General features: G+C 33.2%; 1 protein-coding gene across 1 annotated transcript; it reads right to left on the reverse strand.

The window, feature by feature from the left end:
* Nucleotides 1–13374: 13374 nt before the first annotated feature.
* On the reverse strand, nt 13375–18370 carry LOC126855981 (plancitoxin-1). The gene is made up of 8 exons (XM_050604127.1): nt 18240–18370; nt 16587–16721; nt 15980–16157; nt 15391–15570; nt 14572–14896; nt 14190–14292; nt 13972–14110; nt 13375–13641 (listed from the first exon to the last, which is right to left on the reverse strand). The coding sequence occupies exons 2-8, from the start codon at nt 16700–16702 to the stop codon at nt 13513–13515; spliced, it is 1170 nt and encodes a 389-aa protein (XP_050460084.1). The 5' UTR covers nt 16703–16721; nt 18240–18370; the 3' UTR covers nt 13375–13512.
* Nucleotides 18371–20957: the final 2587 nt, after the last annotated feature.

Here is a 20957-nt window from a genome sequence, read left to right on the forward strand (position 1 = left end):
TAAGTATCTTTTCTGTTGTGTACAAAGAATATATTTTTATGTATTTGGCGTACTTTTTTTTATCTTTGTGAGGTTTTTCTATTGTGATCTCATTGCTTTTTGTAAAAATTTATATTTTTTCTACAAAGAATATGTATGCGTTTTTAACATTTCGAGGCCAACTGCACTTTTGTACTTTTAAATCATTTATTAATTGCCACTCGGCATCTTTAGCACGTACTATGCTTGCATAATATCCATCAGTTATACTTTTACGTTGATGAAAAATTTCACTAATGACTTTATATATATTTGCAACAATACTTATATTTTGCGTAGGTACAGCTTTAATTTTTAAATACTTTAATACGTTTTATATTGTCTTTGCAGAAAATATTTTTTCTGCAAAGAATATGTATGCGTTTTTAACATTTCGAGGCCAACTGCACTTTTGTACTTTTAAATCATTTATTCATTGCCATTCGGCATCTTTAGCACGTACTATGCTTGCATAATGTCCATCAGTTATACTTTTACCTTGATGAAAAATTCTACTAATGACTTTATATATATTTGCAACAATACTTATATTTTGCGTACTTATATTTTGGTACAGCTTTAATTTTTAAATACTTTAAATACTTTAATTTTTAATAACTTTAATAATTTTTGTATCACTAATTTTAAATAACAATAACTATAAGATGATAATACTTCCTGTTATTATTATATCAGTCTTTTCAAGTACTGAGACAGCATCACAATTGGTACATATTTTTTAAATATTATTCCAATGTGAAAAATTATATTGTATTAATTCTTGTAAAGTATATGATTTTTTTAAATTTATAAATGAACATATAGTAATTAACACAAACACAGCGTGGGAAGGGTCAAATAAGGATGAGATGATGATCGAGAGATGGCGATGAAATTTAGAAAGGGGAGAGGAGTCGGTAAGAGAGAAAAGGAATACAGGGGTAATACAGGACGTAATGGCAGAGAAGAACAAGTGTAATGGAAATATGAGAGATGTCGCAGGAGGTATGATTGGGACAGGATCAGGCTTCACGATGCCCGCTGTCGTTGTCGGCGTCATTATCACTCAGTTCAGGAGTTTCAGGCGAGCATCATCGGCAAATCCAGATCCAAATCGCTAAATCAGATCGAATCACTCACGATCGTCAGTCCAATCAGACTAGCATCCGCTTCTTCAAAAGCATCGTCGAGATCGGCGTCGTCTCGGGTCGATCGTCGGATCCGCGTCAGATCAACGTCCGTCGTCGGGCTCATCATCGTCAATCAGGCGCCATCAATCAAATCATCGGCACAAATCAACGGCATCAGGATCTGCGCGCATCGAGACTCAATCAAGATCAGCATCCAGAAATCGCATCCATCCGGCATCAGACGCATCGCGTCAAAATCGGCATCCGTCAAAGATCGTCGACTTGCGTTCGAGATCGTCCTTTTTGGTCAAATCGCTGCTTGATCGAGATCCAGATCAGTCTGCCATCAAATCAGGCGGCAGACGCGATCAAACTGCGATCAGAATCGCGGCGCAGATCGTCAAAGTCGACGCTTGAATTCAGAGCGCCTCCAGCATCAGCATACATCAAAAGTAAAACAGGATCAGGGTCAGATCAGGAGCGATCAATCAGGCGTCGATCAAACAGCGGCAGGCCCATCGGACGATCCGGCATTCGTCATTGCGCCAGCAAATCGTCGAGATCAAAGAATCCAGCATCTCGAAAATCTCGGCATCGTCGGCGCATCATCGTCGGCTTCAGGCGCTCGTTCAAAGACCGGAAACTCAAAATGCGCGCGCTCCACTTTCGCGTCAGAAAATCGAAATCGCGGTCAATCCGATGATTTCAATCGCATCAGAACCGTCGGCTCGTCGCGACAAATGCGACAGAATGGAATGGAAGTGGGATGGAAAGAAAAAGTATGGTGGGAGAAGAGGTCTAGATAAGAAGGAGGAAGAGAAGAAGGAAGGACAAAGGAGGGGGTAAAGAAAAGGGAAGGTCAAGAGGCGAGAAAGGGAGGGGGGAATTAGATTGTGAGGCTAAGAGCCAAGTCGGGGTGATAAGGAGGGGGCAAGTGTAACTCAGACGTGTAATTAAAACCCTGAGGGGACCAATAAAGATTCATTCTATTCTATTCTATTCATATAATAATTAATTGAAATTTTAGTAGACTTGTTAATTATTATTATATCTTTTTTGACGTTTTTATATAAAACTATAAAATTTTGTATAACATACAAATATTTAATATAATAATACTTTTATTATATAACAATAATTTTCATATAACGTGGAATATTGTATGGACAAATCTGGATCCATATACACTACTAAAAAAAATAGGGAACATTTTTCATATTCTAAAAATTGGAATATTTTCAAACATAATTATACATTATTAAAAAAAATAGGAAACATTTTTCATACCTAAAAATTGGACTATTTTCAAACATAGTTGAAACTCGACAAAAAATAATTGTACACAAAATTAAAAAACCATTTTAAAGCTTGCAGTTTTAACTTTAACGCACTATCAGTAATTTTTAATATTTTTTTATTTTGTTTCTTTTGTACTTTAAAAAAGAACACATTATTTTGTTCTTTAAAATTACATATTTTTGACACTTTGCAGCTCGGTAAAAAAACTCTTGAAAAATTCAACTTAAATTTCATAAACTACGAAATTTTGCCTACAAAATGCTTTTTTTAAATTTTTCTACGATTTTTGTTGACCGAGTTACACGAGTTTGAAATCTGTATTTTTTAAAAATGAAAAAATGATAAAAATTTTTTAAAAATTATCAATAGCGTTAAAGTTAAAATTTCAAGCTTTATAAAATGCTTTTTTAATTTTTTGTCTACGATGATTTTTGACGGAGTATCGACATTATTTTTAACAAATACAGTTTAGTTTTAAAAGTATAACTTATTAAAAAAAAAAAAAATTTTTTAAAAGCATTTTGTAGACAAAATAGAAATGTTGTAGTTTATGGAACATGAGATAAATTTTTTAAAAGAAATTTTTTTATTGGATAGCAAAGTGTCAAAAATACAAATAATTTTAAAAAATAAAACAATGTATTCTTTTTTAATGTACAGAAAAAGGAAGATAAAAAAAATTTTTTAAACCATCGATAACTCGTTAAAGTTGAAACTTCAAGCTTTAAAATGTTTTTTTAATTTTGTGTTTTAATTTTAACGATGATTTTTCGTCAAGTTTCAACGATTTGAAAATAGCTCAATTTTTAGAGTATAAAAAGTGTTCCTTATTTTTTTTAGTAGTATATTTTAATGCAATCTGGGCACGTCAAATTTTTACACTTTGCTTCGGTATAAATGTTTTATGCGACTTAGAATTTACGAAAAATTGTCTTTCAAATTAAACATCTTGTAAGACATACTTTGCAAATTAGAGAAATTCTAAATACAAAACAATCGCGCTGTATACGCCGCATAGTGACATATGACTTTGTTTATATATTTTGCGGTATGTCAATGCGGCGTAGTATATGCGAGGTATACATGTACACATACTCTTCCCCCCTCTCTCTCTCTCCCGCTCTCTTTCTCTCTCATTTATCATATATAAAAGAGTGTACACAAAAGAATAATCAAACGTAAATAGTGTGAATGCCCCTTGAAGTCTCACGTTTGCTATATACGAATATCATTTCTCAGGATTGACAGCACCAATCTTATTCAAACTGGTCGCAATCGAAAGCTTGCATTCACATTATATCATAAAAGTGCAGTTAGATTTTTGATTACTGCTCTAGTTCCTGAGATATTTTAATCGAAAGTATTATAGACATAAAACTCCGGATAAACTACTTGATAGCGCCGCGGGCCTTGTACATAGGCAAAACTCTTGACAAGCCAGACAGATTTCTTTTATAATTGGCGTTTTTTTTTATGAACTTGGCTTCGCGACGCTACCGCGTCGCTTGATTAAAACATTAATGTCGTAAATCCAATAATTCAGGACACGAGAAAAAATACAACCGTTGGGCGATATTGGATTCTTTAGCGATTGTCATGCTATCATCGAAATCGTTATCTACATACACAATCGCTCCTTTGGAAAAACTTACTTTTCGCTTTGATCTTGGCTATCACCAAATGTAAATGTTATTCGAGAAAGACAATACATTCCAACAATACAAAGCACGGAAAAAATTCAGTCTTTGAACGACATCGATTTCTTTAGCGATTGCCGTCTTTTAAACCCAAGTTATCTACTTATCGCCGGTGCTCTTTCTGAATAACATATCAAGTTATGCAAAATAATAAATCTATATCTAAATAATAAAAATATTTTTACAGTGCTTTTTTCTATGATTGCAGTCGATAAGAGATTAGTTGATAATAGATGCTGCATAAATTTTGGTGGTTGGTCACGCATGAAGTTAAAAATTATAAAATTTCCTTATAATTGATTAATGCAGTACATCTGTAGTTTTTTTCAACCGTAGCGTAATCTATATCACCTATTACATACATGACAGTTATCTTAACCTCGTGTATTTCTCTCTATATTTATATTTAGTGTGATCGCATTTATAGTTTCAAAATATATTTGTAAGTTTTTAGATTTTCTGATCACACTGAAGTGTCATTGAAAACATTTAAATATTTTTTGCGTGAAAGTGTTTGGGTGCCAAAAGAATGTACAACAAATTCTTAAATGTTGCAACAAGGTACATTACAGTTATCTTAACCTTTTGTGTATGTTTCTCTCTCTCAAGCGACGCGGTAGCGTCGCGACGCCAAGTTCATAATGAAAAACGCCAAGTACATGACAAAAATTTTCTGTCATGTAAAGATTTTGCCTATGTACAGGGGCCACAGCGCTACCAAACAGCTTATCCGGAGTTTTATGTCTATAATGGTTTTGATAAATTTTCGAGCGGAAGATAGAGAGAACACGCGACGGAGAGAGAATGGGAAAGAGCGGGAGAGAGAGAGAGAGAAAAGGAAAGCAGGAGTGAGAGAGAGAGAGAAGAGAAAAGCAGAGCAAAAAGTCGAAGACAGGAGAGCTGAGAGATAAAAGGTGGGTGAGTATGTATGTATGTATGTATGTATATATGTGTATGTATAAATATACAAATATGAGTGCGCAATGTGCATAAATAAGCAAAGAATATGCTTATGTGTGAAATGTACATTATGACTGATAATTTTCAGTCTTAAGGCATGTCAGACAAAGATGCAAGAGTATACTGAGCATTCTAAGAAACATCCCGAATTAAACCCCAATCATGAAAAGGCACAAGCGAGCAAATGCGAATAGAATCTTTATTTAAAATCTGCCAGTGTCGTCGCACTCCGAATAGATTGAGAGAGACCATTCTAAAACCTAGCCGATATGAGTCGATCTAAACGAACAGCTCCGTCCTACATTGTGGCAGAAATAGCAAATCCCTCAGAGCCCTAGTGGCACGATCAGTTGTTGTAATCCTGCAGTTAAAATTGGAGTGTAGGAGACTTGATTGTTTAGTTTGTAATATCTTATACAATAGGCATCTAACAAAGTAAGCTCTTCTAGCATCGATCTTAAGCCAACGTAGCCTTACATAATAAGGTGTGTTCATCGGCCCTCACGTTAAAGATAAATCTGACACAAGCATTCACTGCTCTATGAAGTCTCAGATGTTCGGTTGTCATGTCCGTATAAGCTGCACTGCAATAATCAACATGTGGATAGATCAGTGAAACGACGAGCTTAGAGATTTAAGAGCTTCAGGCAATAGGTGCCTGCACAGTTTCAACTGATATAGAGCTGAATGGATCCTGTTTGTTATATTGGTAACCTGCTTCTCCCAAGATAAGGTATTCATGATCGTGACACCGAGATATTTAATAGATGTAGAATATTGAATCCTGGACTCATTCACTCTTATCTCAGGAAGTGTATTCAGATAAATGGCGTTGATAAATCTCGATGTTCCCATGATTATAGCCTGAGTCTTATCAGTTTAATATGAGCCCGTTAGTAATAGACTAGCCCAGAATAGCATCAATGTCCTCGTTGACCTTCCGGATAGTGTCAGGTAAATCTCTTGGTTCATAATGAATGTAGACTTGAAGATCGTCAGCATAAAAATTGTACTTGCAGTGCCTGACCGCAAGACTAAAATCAGCTAAATATAAAGTAAAAAGCAAGGGTCCCAAAACAGAGCTTGAGGCACCCCAACCCTGACGAGAGATGGAGACGAGGTACCCTCTATGCTATTTTTAACCGCCTGAGTCCGCTCAGTCAAATAAGAGTGCATCCAACGCAAGACACTCTCAGAAAAGTTTAAGCTCTTCAACTTTTCGATTAGCAGGAGATGATCCACTCTATCAAAAGCCTTCGAAAAATCGAAGAATACAGACAAAGTAACCATCCTACGGTCAGCCCTCTGTCTTACCTTGTCCAGCATCCTGATCAGATAAGTTTGCGTGAAGTGATTGTTCCAATAAGCAGACCGACATGGATCGTATAAGCCAGAGTCCTCAAGATTGATACGAATCTGCGCGCAAACTATCCGCTTCATCGCCTTCGACAAAGTAGGAAGTATCGATATTGGTCGATAATGTTGCACCAATGTAGGATTCTTAACTTTAGGAATCGGGAAGATAAGAGCCGATTTCCACTTCACTGGGAACACTCCATTCATTAAGGAGAAATTGATAGATGCTCCAAAATAGGCAGTATACCGTGGATTGTCAGTTTCAACAATCTCAATGAGATACCAACTCCTCCAACTGCATTTGATTTGGTACTGGAAATCACCCTCACTATATCTCACGGCACAACATAATTCCAGTGGAAGCTCCTATCATCAAAATCACCTGCAAGCATCTCCCCCAGAGAGCCACCCCCCATACAATCAGCATATTCCGCATTATATCCAAAGAATGCATTAAGCTCTTCAACAGAGTGCGAAAGATGCACTCCAGTATCGTTGGATACTTAATCGAACCAAAATATCTCAGCTTGCTCTAAACCTCAGATGCCTTGTCCTTTTGATTGAAGATGTTGGCATGATACTCGCGTTTTGCACAAGATACTATGCCTTGTTGCGCAATGTTTTGTATCGATCATAAAATAAGTCATTTTTATGTCTGCGCCAAGTTCTTCTGACCAGATCTGTATTGCGCATCACCAAACGAATCTCATCAATTAACCATGGGGCGGGCAAATTCATGAAGTATCGTTGTTTCAAAAGCACATGCGCATTAAATATGTTGAGTAATTTAGTGCCAAGATCTCAGTCTTTTCATCCATATTATTCGAGACTGACACGTCAGTCTAGTCGATGTCACCAACATCAGATTGGAAAGATGTTGCAAAGCCACTCCAATCCCTGCAAACTACAAGCCTCCCATGACGACATTGCAGTTTGATCCCATACCTTATAAAGATAAGATTATGAGCTGATAGAAAAGCTACTCCACGTTGACCAAATTCCTTAAGCTTATCCCTATTATCGATAGTGCACAGATCTAACAGCGTGCTGGAGTTCCTAAGGTGATGAGTGGACATGAGCGTTACCAGATATAAGCTCGACGCAAAGATAAAAGAGCCAAGCTGCTGGCTATCAAAGATGATTTGATTCATGTAGCATTGAAGTCTCCTAAGATGACCGAGTGCCTGTAGTTTACCTGGAATTCCAGGAATAACTGGAAAAACTTGTTCAAATAACCTGAGTTTGGGGATCGATATATCACAGCTAGCAAGAGTTTAGATCTATCGTTAAATAAGATCTCCGCCATAATAAATTCTGATCTATCCGTAACAGACCCCGTAATCAGATCAACAAAGAATGGAGGCGCGTAAATAATCCGCCAAATAAAATGCCACTCCACCACCCGATCTTCCAACTCTATCGCACGAAAAGAAAAAATATCTAGGCTGTCTGATCATAGCATCAGTAATAGCAGACCACGTTTCCGAAATACAGATGATGTGAAAGCCAGCACCGCAGAAGTGACGAAATTCATCCAAATGCGCGAAAAGCGTTTGGCAACTGACATGGCAAATTTTAAGGTCCTCAAAGTCATTTGCTATATCATTCATAGTTGGTGTTGGCTATTTTATCCTTAACTCTCCTACCCAGTATCGAACATTTTGCAGCATCCATAGTGGAGTGAGCCAAGACATCATGAGATACATAATGACGCTCACAGTTCAGACACTTAGGTGGTTGATCTCTATTCTTGCAGTCCTTCATCTCATGAGCCCCAGCACAATGTCCTCAAAAAGGTTTACCTTTGCAATCTTTAGCAGTATGACCAAACGAGAGACATCTATAACACAGCACAATTCTCACATGATCCGCAAATGAGCAGGTAGAGTAGCGCAGATAGATCCGTCCACTTCCGAGTAAGATCCTACGTACCGCTGGTGTGACCTCCAGTATGCAGTAATGCGCCTGTCTTATTTTGGCGTAAAAATATAAATATATATAACAAAATATAAAATCTTTACGTCATTCGCAGATACATCACTCAGGGCCTTTTGAGCCAAACGCTCATCTTCAATTTCTTTAGCTGATATATCAGCAGGAACTCCGTGTACAATAAGCCTACGATTCAATTTCAGAGGCGAAACGAGAGAGAGAGAGAGAGAGAGAGAGAGAGAGAGAGAGCGATGGAAAGAGCGGAAGAGAGAAAAAGAGCACAAGAGACAAAGAGAAAGAGAGAGAAAGAGAGCTCAAGGGAGAGAGCGAGAGAGCGGAAGAGAGAGAGAGAGAGAGAGATAGAGCGCGAGGGAGAGTGAGCGGTAGAGAGAGAGAGAGAGAGAGAGAGCGGTAAAGAAAAAAAGCGCGCGACGGAGAGAGAGCGGAAGAGAGCGGGAGAGAGAGAGAGAGAGAAAGAGCTGGAGAGAGGAGAACGAGAGAGAGAGAGAGAAAGAGGGAGGGAGAGAGTATATGTACATGTATATCCCGCATTGACATACCGCCAAATATATTATACAAACAAAGTCGTCGGTACTTTTTTTGGTGCGCGGCTATTATTTATATAGCGCTATTGTTTTGTATGTAGACTGTCTAACTTTGTTATCATTCATACAGTGAGAGTGCTGTGTCCTTTGGAAAGACTCGGGTAATTTTGAAATCGTTAGTCGATTGAGAATTAGGAAGTTCAAGGATGGACAGGATGTCCAGATGATTTATTGTAGTAAATGTAACCATCCTTTAGTTATTTTATACAAAGATATATATTTTCACTGTCCACTACACAATAACTGTTAAAGACATTGATACAAATCAATGTTAATGGCTACCCGATATATTAGATTAATCACTGCCCGATGTAAATCGGTAATAATTTTTGCCCGATATAAATTGATAGTGATGACTGCGCCGCGTATTCGCGGTGGTCTCTTTTATTACCTCCTTTTTGATTGATTTTTTGGAGAGAATTCCTTAACGACATGACCATATATGGTTGTGTCGCTCATTTCGAATGGTTAGGCCAAAATGCAAGCTAAGATATGGTTCGATTGAAATTCCTTGCATTTCCGGTGGTTCGATCTTCTTCGCGCTCGCATAGCCTCGGCACGTGGCTCGCTTCGTCAGCGTTTTGTGCTTGTAACACTATACGCCTTTCGCGATATCTCGCTATAGTCGGGCGTATTAAGGCGTATTAAAAAATACTTTAAATTAATAATAACGATAATAATAAGATTATTTAAGATTAACGATAATAATAATAGTTATAGCTAATTTTGGGCTATAAGAGAGCGAGTAGGCAATAAGGTAGTAATTCCGTGTATCGTTATAATATACCTTATAGCCGGTCCCACACACATCGCGAATATTCACGAGTGCGATTATGCGCGATTTTGGCCGATGCCGAATGTAGATCTCCCAGACTACTCGTATTCCGGTTACTTGTATACTACATACTACATATATACAATTTTCCTTTGATTTGCGACCGTTTTCCGATAACCAGCGGGAAAAGAGCGAGCATGAGCAGTAACGAAATAGTCCGAGTGCTGAGTCCTACATTACTCGCGAATGCCTTTACTCGCGAATATTCGATGTGTGTGGGACCGGTTTATTACACGCGATCGCAAAAGTTCTTAAAAGATGTCTACAATTTAATCTCTACAATTAATGCTTAACGATTTATAAGCGAATGCTATTTATCCCTGCAGATATTAATTTCGTGTGATTTATTAATATACTATTATACTAACTAAAAGAAAATCTTATAAAAGTAAGAAAAATACGCCAAGTATATAAAAAAAATCTTAACTTGTACGCGAAAAAATAATAACAAAAATTTTAATATTTAGCCCTAAAAAATAATTTTTAAATTTTGCAGAAAATATATAAATTTTTTTAAACAAAACAGTTATAACAAAAAGCAGTGACATCCCTTTAAACACAAATACTTAGCGTGCCAGATGTAAAATAAGAATTTGCAAGATTATTATTCTCAATATATTATATCAATATATTAATATAATATGCATAATTATATCATTATCAATATTTTATAATATTAATATAATATATAATGCGACCTGGGCACGCGAAGTATTTGTACGCTTTAATCTTCCCTTTCGTTTCTATTAAATATATTATACAAAATATTTATTTGGGGAAGGGAGAATATAATAATGTAATTTCTTGATAGAAATAAAATGCATTTTAATTTTCCCAAAAAATCTATAATATTTCTATAATTGCAAGATTGATTTTGTGACAAATATTATTTATTATTATTATATTATATTATATTATATTATTCATTCTATTATTTATATTATTTTTTATTATTTTAAATTACAACTCTTTACAAACTAAACTTTCTACTGATCTAGTTTCTATGTACTTGACTAATTAACTATTGATTTCATACTTATTAGTTTTGATTTTTATTTTTTAAGAGGAAATTATTTTCTAAGGAAAAATTCTTTTAAAAGTTATTTTTTAGAGAAAAAATTAAAAGTTTTGTAATTTTTTGCGTACTAGTTAGGATTTTTTTATGTACTTGATTTTTTTATGGTTATATTACTTGGTTATGTATTTTTTTTACTTTTTTACTTTTGTAAGGTTTGTTAGAGGTTATTATATTTTTAGTTTAATTTTTATAGTTTTTCAAAATATATATGTAAGCTTTTTAGAATTTTTAATCTTACTGAAGTGTCAATGAAAAAACATTTTGTTCGTGAAAGTGTTTGGGTATTATAGGAATGTACAACAAATTCTAAAAATTTTGCAACAAGCACATTATAATTAAAAGTGAATAATTTTATTATGTTTTCATAATTCACATAATATTTTTAAGTATTTTGTTTTTTATTAAATTGAAAAAAAAACTGAATTGTGATAAGGACAGTTATATGGGTAAGATTGTTGTACAAAGGAAAATGATTTAAAGTCATATCTATTAATATTACATCATGTTTATTTTGATTTTAGCAGGCGACAATAATGAATAAAATAATTTGCAAATCACACACAAATCCAGCTTGCATCGAATATCAAGAAGCAATCTATTACAAAGCACGAGAATCTTTTAAGTAACAGTTAAATATTGAATAAAGAATTGAATTGTAGGTAATAATATTCATATAGGTAAAATTATACAAAGGAAAATGTTTTAAATTCTTATGTATTAATATCATATTTTATCATTTATTTTGATTTTATATAGTCTCCGCTAATAGAATCTTGTAATCTGTAATGGAATGATCAACTTAATATTATCATATTAATCATATGATATATTATTGTACATAGTTTTATACTGTCATTGTACTAGTCAATGGGTAATTTATTTCTTATACATATGTACCAGTACATTTTATGTTAAAAGTAAAAGTAATGTATATGTTACAAAGCAAATGTACTCTTATGTATGCAATAAAATATTCATTATTTAAATGTCAAACTAATCGATTGACGTATATATAATATATATATATATATATATATATATATATATATATATATATAATTATCAAGCAAAATTATATAGATTCCCTGTATTCCTATCGCGATAAGAAAGGCAGATATTACGACTATCGCTATAATTATCTTTATATCACAATGATTTTTGCAGATTGGTAGTTTTGACGACAAAATAACAAATATATATTGCTACTGACAATAAACTTCTATTTATCATCAAAAAATACATTCTGTTATATAACAACGAAAATAATAGTATACGAATAATAACATTAGATATATATACAATTATATAAGCGAAATTAAATTTCCAATATTTTAGTAGTATATAGGTAGATTTCGCGATTGTCGTCATAGTTGCCTTAATACCGCAATAGTTTTGACGACGGTCGTCAAAACTACCAAATGTAGCCAAATTGCCTCTTCATATAAGAAAGTGTCGTGAAAACTGCCCCTGGACATATATATACAGGGTGTCCCGAAACTTTTAACACACCCGAAGTGTGAAGGTAGATTGGACCAAACTGAGTCGAAAAGTACTGAACCATTTTCCTTTATAACGCTTCAGAAAGAAATTATTATTGAGTAAAGTCTGGCCCATCATCGCCGATCTTTAGTCAAACGCATGTTGGTGAGCCACGCGCCTGATAATGTGCGTGAGCGTTGAGCTGTTACAGCGGCGCACCACCCAGGCGCGCGACTCATTGACATGTGTCCGACTAAAGATCGGCGCTGATTAGCCAGATTTTACTCAATAATAACTTCTTTCTGAAGCGTTATAGAGGAAAATGGTACAGGACTTTTCAACTCAGTTTGGCCCAATCTACCTTCATATTTCGGGTGTGTCAAAATTTTCGGGACACCCTGTATATATAACAAATTAATTAATTGTAATTAGTTTCAATTGTCGCATGTGCTTGTTAATTTAATTCAAATTTATAAATAAAGTTTTATATGTAGAAACATATATGCAAAGTGAAAAATAAAAAGAGAGAATATTTATTTTTTTCAGATAATTATATTATTGGGAAATTATTGAGTCAAAAATTTTTTTTTTTTTGGCATCTATAATTTTTTACTTTATATCAAATTTAATTATTCTGTTTGTATATTTAGTAATAATGTGACCTTTTATGTATGGTACAATAACTCATTGCAAGTATTTACTTTTATCCATACATATCGATAACATATTATACATATATGTCGATAACATATTTTATCAAAAATTTATCAATATAAGATTTTAGGAAGCATATACAGAATGTATTCTTATAAAATTACATTATTTTATTGTCAGAAATGTAAGATGAGTTTTCTTTCTATTTATCTCTCTTTCTATTTATCTCTCTCTCTCTCTCTCTCTCTCTCTCTCTCTCTCTCTCTCTCTCTCTCTTTCTTTCTCTTTACAGAAAAAGTATCTTGTGTATAAAATGTTAAAACTATTATACACATTATTCTTTTGACATATACATTTCTTTAATTCATCAATGATGTATTATTTATATGAACAACGATGAAAATGATTATTATTCTTGTAATCAAATCTTTCAACATTATTCTTTTAAACAAAATTATAAATAAATTTGTTAAACTAAAACTGTCTCATAGCGCTTGTTGGGACATGGTTCCACATCATTCACGACATGCCGGTAATTTTCCCAGACTTTCCGGTGATTTAAACAGACAGTTCCGCCACCTCGAATGTATTGAGTATCCTGAAACATAATAAAATACGAAATTTAATGAAGCATATATTTTTTAAACAAATTAAATTAATCCTCATGAAATAGACATAGAAAAGAAATATATTTTGAAATTCGTAAAGTGACTTGTGAAAATCTATGAGAAAAAAATAAATGATCAATTTAGTTAATCAATTTTAATAACACAGAATATATTTTAATAGATCATTTCTTTCTTAAATTAATTTTATTAATCTTTGTTCTATTTGCTTTATATACATATATACAATTTGGTAATGTAATTGATGCAAGATTTCCTTCTAAAATATAAGGCTTTTTTGTGTATAAAAGATGCATACTTACCGCTCGATTGATATCACCGATGCAGGTCCAAGTTTGATTAACTTTACCTTCAATTGCCACCGCCCACTTTGAGTGATCGCGGCTGCTCTTAAAATCAATATCAAACTTTTGCAAAGAAATAGACACGACATTGTATACTCTGCAAAAGAGTCAACAATTTAACTTCAGGAACAGATGTAAACATTTTTTAAACAATAGAAAAAGAACAAGAATATTACTTTGTGTGCTCGCAATCTGATGGTAATCTACCCCGTCCGTTCAACCACGTTTCCGCGAATAAATCAGATCGCAAAGTTGGTGCGACAAAATCATCGTATAAATCTATAAATTAACATGTTGACAAAAACATGTTAATTATTATAATCTATAAGATTATAGCAAAATATATCAATTTTATACGAGAATATCTTGGCTCTGTCTGCCAATCGTAGCTAATCAAACTGAACAGCCAGAAAGTAAAAATAAAAGTTTTTAAAATATGACAGAAATATATGTCTAGATATTTATCATTTGAAAAAAAAATATTGCTAATAAAATACAAAAAAAAAATATTTTTTAAAAATAAATTAAAAAACAAACAAGTTCTATAGATGCGTATACCTTTCTGCCATTTGTCGCTCTTGGCAAATGATAAAAATTTGACATCACTGGATGATCTTAATATCGCTTTGCTGGAGAAGGGTGCTTTTCTGACGCGCTTTTGATTGGCTGCGTCCGTGAGCATCGGAAATGACACAGCGAACGTGACAGGTATATTTCTCTTATATACTATTATCTGATTGAACATCAGCTGTTGACCAATCAAGTCGAATTGATCGCTGTCCATGGAGATGCATAGAAAGCTCTGTCCGTAATTCTCTCCGGATGATGGGTAATCGTATTCAGACCGATTTCCCGGAGTTGGATTCTCTTGCACGTTTTGTCCCTAAGGAATTTAATTCAAAAAGTATATTTCTCTTATTTAAAGATTTCTTAGGATTTCGTCTCTATAATATCACTCATACGATATCGAATAAGATTAAGTAAGAAAATTGAATAATAAAGATGTTCCTAATGATTAAATATGATTACAAAATGATTAATAGTGATTACAAAAACATTAGAGAAGAAATAAATGATAATATTAACAGATTTTAGAAAATTCCTTAAACGCGATCATACAAATTATTGCTGAAAAAAAACTATTAATTTGGAAAAATTAACAATTATTATTTAGTCCACTTATAATTTCCTTATTAATAAATGATATAAATAAATTATTAATAATTATAGTATAAATATTAAAAATTACTATATGGTTTCGTAACAAATATTGAATATCGAAAAATATTGAATATCGAAAATAGTCGGCACTCTGATATATTTAAAATAATTAATCATAATTATAATTATTAATTATAATTATAATTGTCTGCATACTCGTCTTGTGTCATCGCCGCTGTTGGGTAGAGGTGGATAATTCGGCACACTGTGTATTAACCAGAAACCTTGTTGCATATTCGTCATTACAACGCCCTTCGCATGACCATATTTTCCATTGATAGGTCTATTAGGCGGATCATCATTATACAAGATCCAGAAAGCCTTCAATGCCTCTGACTAAGTTTAATCATGTAAATTATTACATTTAATTAACATAAAAGTTTAAGTAACATTAAATATTGCCTACTATAAAAAATAATATGAATTAAAAATCCGTTTTTTCTTTCAAAATTATATAAAATTTCGCAGTATTATGACTTTTGAAAAGAAAAATTTTTTAAATATATAAAATTGATAAATATATTTAAAATTTATTAAATTAAAAATTATTGTACACTTGCAATTAATTTGTACACTTGCAATTAAAATTAATAAAAAGTTTAGAATTTTTACGCAGGACAAAAAATTGCATTTTAGTATATAATTTATTTAATAAATAAATATAAATAAAATATCTATCAAATATAATAGATATATGTATATTAATATGAAATATACGTTTATGATATAATTTATTTTTTCTTACATCATTATATAAAGGTGCTAATGTATTTCCCGGTATAGAATCCTTATCGCTGATTTTTTTTGCAGATAATTGCCAACCCTTGTCAACAGTTTTATTGGTCATATATAAATACGCTAATCCATTTCTAATTGTAGGATTGCTACTCTGTGATACCTTTGGTAACTTGTAAAGTACATACCTAAAATTGCAATAATTATTCATTAGATTGTTATCAATGTTAGTAGCAAACACAATAATTATGAAAGTTGTAAAATAGATAGAAAACCATAAAATTGTTCATTAATTAAACTCAATATGCATTAAAACTATAATTACTTCTTATTCAAAATTTATTAAGAAATAGTACATATTTACGTTATTGTAGAAAATATTTTATTGCGTATGTATGTGTTCGTGTGTGTATGTAAACGTTTGACTCAATTATTAAATTATTAAGTTATATATGCATGAAATTCTTGATATTAATTATTATAAAATATAGTTATTTACAATTCTTTAAAATCTATTCTGGAATTTGTAGCAAATTTTTATAACTCCCGACAATTGATCTTATCTTTTAAAAATTGCTAAAATTTATGTAAGATATAAATATCTCAAATGCACTTACCAATCGACAATCTGATTGTTTTCATCCCTGCATAAAGGGGTTGCCGCATTGCACGTAAAAAACAAAATGTTTATGCACAGTAATAAAAACATTTTGAAAGCGTTAATGATGCTCATAATCGGCAAAAATTTGTTGCTAAAACACCAGTTTAATTTGCTGGTTTAATCAACAGACATTTATGATGAATGGCGTTAATTAAAAAGCGGCAATAAGCGCAGACTTCTGTACTTATACCGCTATACTTGAGCCTATTACGTCATAGGATAAAGCTGCTGGAATTGTGCTGATAAACAATTTAACATCTGCATTACTTTCAGTTCATTAAAGCGCACGTCGCACATTCCTATCTAAATGCTTTCTAAAACATGTGCAAATTTATATGTAAATTTGCAATTGCGATAACGTTGATGCTTGCCGCAAAAATAATATATCTTTTGTAATTATTATTAATAATATAATTTGAATTTTCGATAAGAAACAGTAATGTTTATTTTTTTGCGAAATACCTATAATATTAAATAACCATTGTATGTGTGCGGATTTATGTGTGTGTGGAAATATGTTTTTTTATGTATCTCAATTCGCTCATTAGCGTTTCATTTATTACTACCATGTAAATTTTTCATGTGAGTAAGACGCAGATACTTTTAGATATAGAATAGTTCCAGATAGCACATGTTAGTTGCATAAACGTTCCCTAAACGTACATAATATTATTAAATTTAGAACATATAACATTATATTTCCAAATTATTATTGGTATTTTGCGAAAAATAAATGCTTTTGTATTTCTTATCGAAAATTTAAGTAATTTAACATTTTTAATGAAAATTTCGAAATAATTAACAAATTTGCATAATAGTAATAAATTCTGCGTAATAAATTTGCATTTAATTAAATATTGACGAAGAAAAATTTCTAAAAGAAGAAAAAGGATTAATTTTCACATAAAATATTATATTTTCAAATTATTATTATATATGTAACTATTACAATATGTATATGTAACAGATATTTCGCAAATCATTATAATAAATATTTAAATTTTTCATTGTTTCTTTTATCGATTTCTACGTTTTAATTCTTTACATTGAAAAAATTACAGTGACTGAATTTTAGTTCCTATTAATACATAAATTTTATTTAAAATTAATAATAAAAGTAAAATTTCTTTCTTTTGTGTGATTTTTCATATAAAATAATTACAAGCATAAAATTTTTATTATAGAAAGGATTGTAGCATATTTCTTTAAGTATTCAATACAACAAATATTATTCATAATATATTATTTATGCTGTATTTTTCTTCCATTTTTCAATTAAACTGTCAAAATCAATTAAAATGTTTTAAATAAGAATATATATATATATATATATATATATATTTATATATATATATATTTATATATATATATATATGTCATAGAACGCTTAAAATATTTATAACGAGAAGGAAGTGATAGCGCGCGCAGATAACGCCAGGGATGATGATCGCCCTCGCATGCATTCTATGCATGCTTTTGTACAATTACTATACTATGTGCATTTACTATAGTCTCGTCTTCAAGAATACAGAAGCGTTATAAATGAGAATTTTATTTTAATAACGAAATATAGAATGCACGTGTTTGGAAAAGATACGACAGTTTTTACCTGCTTGCTCAGTCTTTCCTGCTATCTACCTCTTCGACTGATGATATCAATATTTTGTTACAGGTCACATACATTTGTCGATGATGTGAACCAGAATGAGTCCGGATTACAGCTCGACAAGTTTCCGACATAAAGACGCGAGGTGGGACTGCGCTGACCGTAAAGATCGCTCGTGACGTCACTTGGATTTTTACACGCATATGATGCATTGTCAGATGCGTTGCCATATAAAGAATAAGATCTTTATTGCGATAAAACAAATGAGCATAATGCGTCCAAAATAATTATAGAAAAGTAACTTCGGAAAAAATATCTTATATATTTATATACAGGGTGTCCGATAATTCGCGGATCCTTTAAGGGAAAGTAGAGAATTACACACATAATGCGCGCTCCGTTTTATGTATGTGATCTTTTCATTATGTGTGTAATTCTTTCGGTTGCCATAGCGAAGCACGCTCGTAAACCACTCCTCCCGTTACTTCGCCGCGGACCGAGTATCAATTGACACTGGGAGGCATCTTCGCGCCGCGAGCTTTTCGCGGCACTTTGTTGGCTGATCTTTTAAAATTAATATTTTCTTAAATATTGAGAAAATCACAAAATGGTACAGGACTTTTCTATTCAGAATAACACCCTCTACCTTCCCTTAAAGGGTGATCCGCGAATTATCAGACACTCTGTATATAATTATTAATATGCGTTCATATATTATCCATACAGCAGATAACATTGCCGCAATGTTGCAAATTGCAATTTCGCAATATTGCTGTAATGTGTTTAGCCTGTATTTAGATATAGTATATCTGAGTGTTGAAAAATGAGGGCCGAAATACATGTAGAAAAGGATACGCTGTTCCATGCTCTTTGCGTTCTCTCTCGCTCGTGTGTAACGTAGCATTCTCTTTCGCTATGCTTTTTCTTCTTTAGTTTTTTAAATGGCCACGTCCGATCTGGACATCATCAAGACATTTCGCTATGCTACGCGTGAGCGAAAGAAAATGCAAGGGACACGGAATAGAATCCTTTTTTCTACGTGCATCTTTGTTTTCACTCCTTAAGGAGGAAAACCAGTGTAAAAGAAATTATTTTTAAGAATTTTTTCTGGTAAATTGGTTTTTTTTCAAATCACTTTATTAGCATCATGAAGTACATAATTTAAACTACTTTTTGTGAAATTTTTGTTAAAAAATATTAATATTTATAACTACAATAGCCGCGAGTCACTTCAAAAAACGGGCACACGCGTAGCAAGTTAATGAAAGCTCTAAAGCAAAAAAACCAAAAATTTTTTTGAAATATAAAACAATAGCTTCAATTGCAGTTGTATGGATTTGAATAAAAAGATCATTTGTTACAAAATGACAGATTCTTGAAGAAAAAAGTATCAAAATTAGTGAGATATTGATCTATTTTTTAACATTACAAAAAAACAAAAATTTTTTAATCAAAAATTTCATACATGCAATTGAAGCTATTGTTTTATATTTTAAATGTTTGGTTTTTCTGTTTCAAAGATTTTGTTGCCCAGTTACGAATGCGCCCATTTTTTTTAAGACTACTCAGAATATAAACTATTGTGGTGTTACGTCCAGACCCTTAAGAGTCAGAGTCAGCGGGAGGGCGTAACCCACTTAACTCCGCTAGACAAACGCTAGACAACGAGTGTCTCGGAGTCGAACGAATTGACCTGGGCCTGTGACAGGTCAACGACCGGAAGGGTCGCTTTTACTCGGTCAGTAGGCCGTTCGTTCGATGGTCCCCTTTTCGGTAAAGGAACTAAATCCTTATTACCCGGGACGGGACCTTGTGCGATCTCGGGATATGAGGGAGGAAAAGGGATTAAGCAAAGAAAAAGAGTATTATTGTTTACATATCAAATTTTGCATTTATTGCATAATAAAAGAAAAATTAGAGCAAATAAGTGAGCAAAGAATGAGAACAAATTATTAAGTTTATCTTGTTAAACATTTAATATATATATATATATATATATATATATATATATATATATATATATCGCTTATTAACTATTATTTAATATTTATGTGTCTTTGTGTGTATATGTGTGTGTGTGTGTGTTACGAGATCTCCTCTAGGATACAGGGGAATTGTCTCCAGAGGACTTCTATGGGAACAGCGACAGGATAGTGAGACCCCGGGACGAACCACGGGATTACGGTGTCTGGTGGGGCCTTGGTCAGTGCAGTCAGGAATTCCTCGCGGTCCACCGGACCGGGCCCGATGCAAATGGCTCCGTCCGGAAGAGGGTCGTATATCGGGGGAACTGGGCCAATGTCCGGAAGTAGAGGTAATCCTCAGAAAAGTCTGGCCAGTGAGATGACGGCTCCCGTTCGGACCGAGACGAGTCTTCGGTCTCTGTAGATACTATCTCTGGTTCGCTGTCAGTATCCCGTAGTTCGAGGGGGTCTTGTTGGTGAGGGAATGATGAGGGGAAGAATAGGGGAGTCACCTAAAATAATGATCGAGGGGGTGGGCGACTCCGATCTTGAATGGGTAGAGAGGGGTGGAGGAGAAGTAACGGGGTTGGGGAGCGAGGAGTGTCGGTAGTGACTACGTCTGTGTCGATATCAATGTTAACATTGCCTAAGGTACTAGTTTCCGCCTGAGCCCGAGCCAACCTCTTCCTAAGCCGTCTATTTCGACGGTTACGCGCACGCTTTACCGACGCACGGGAGGATCGTTTCCTATTTGCTC

The sequence above is a fragment of the Cataglyphis hispanica genome, chromosome 17 (genome assembly GCF_021464435.1).
Source record: "Cataglyphis hispanica isolate Lineage 1 chromosome 17, ULB_Chis1_1.0, whole genome shotgun sequence".
NCBI lineage: Eukaryota > Metazoa > Arthropoda > Insecta > Hymenoptera > Formicidae > Cataglyphis > Cataglyphis hispanica.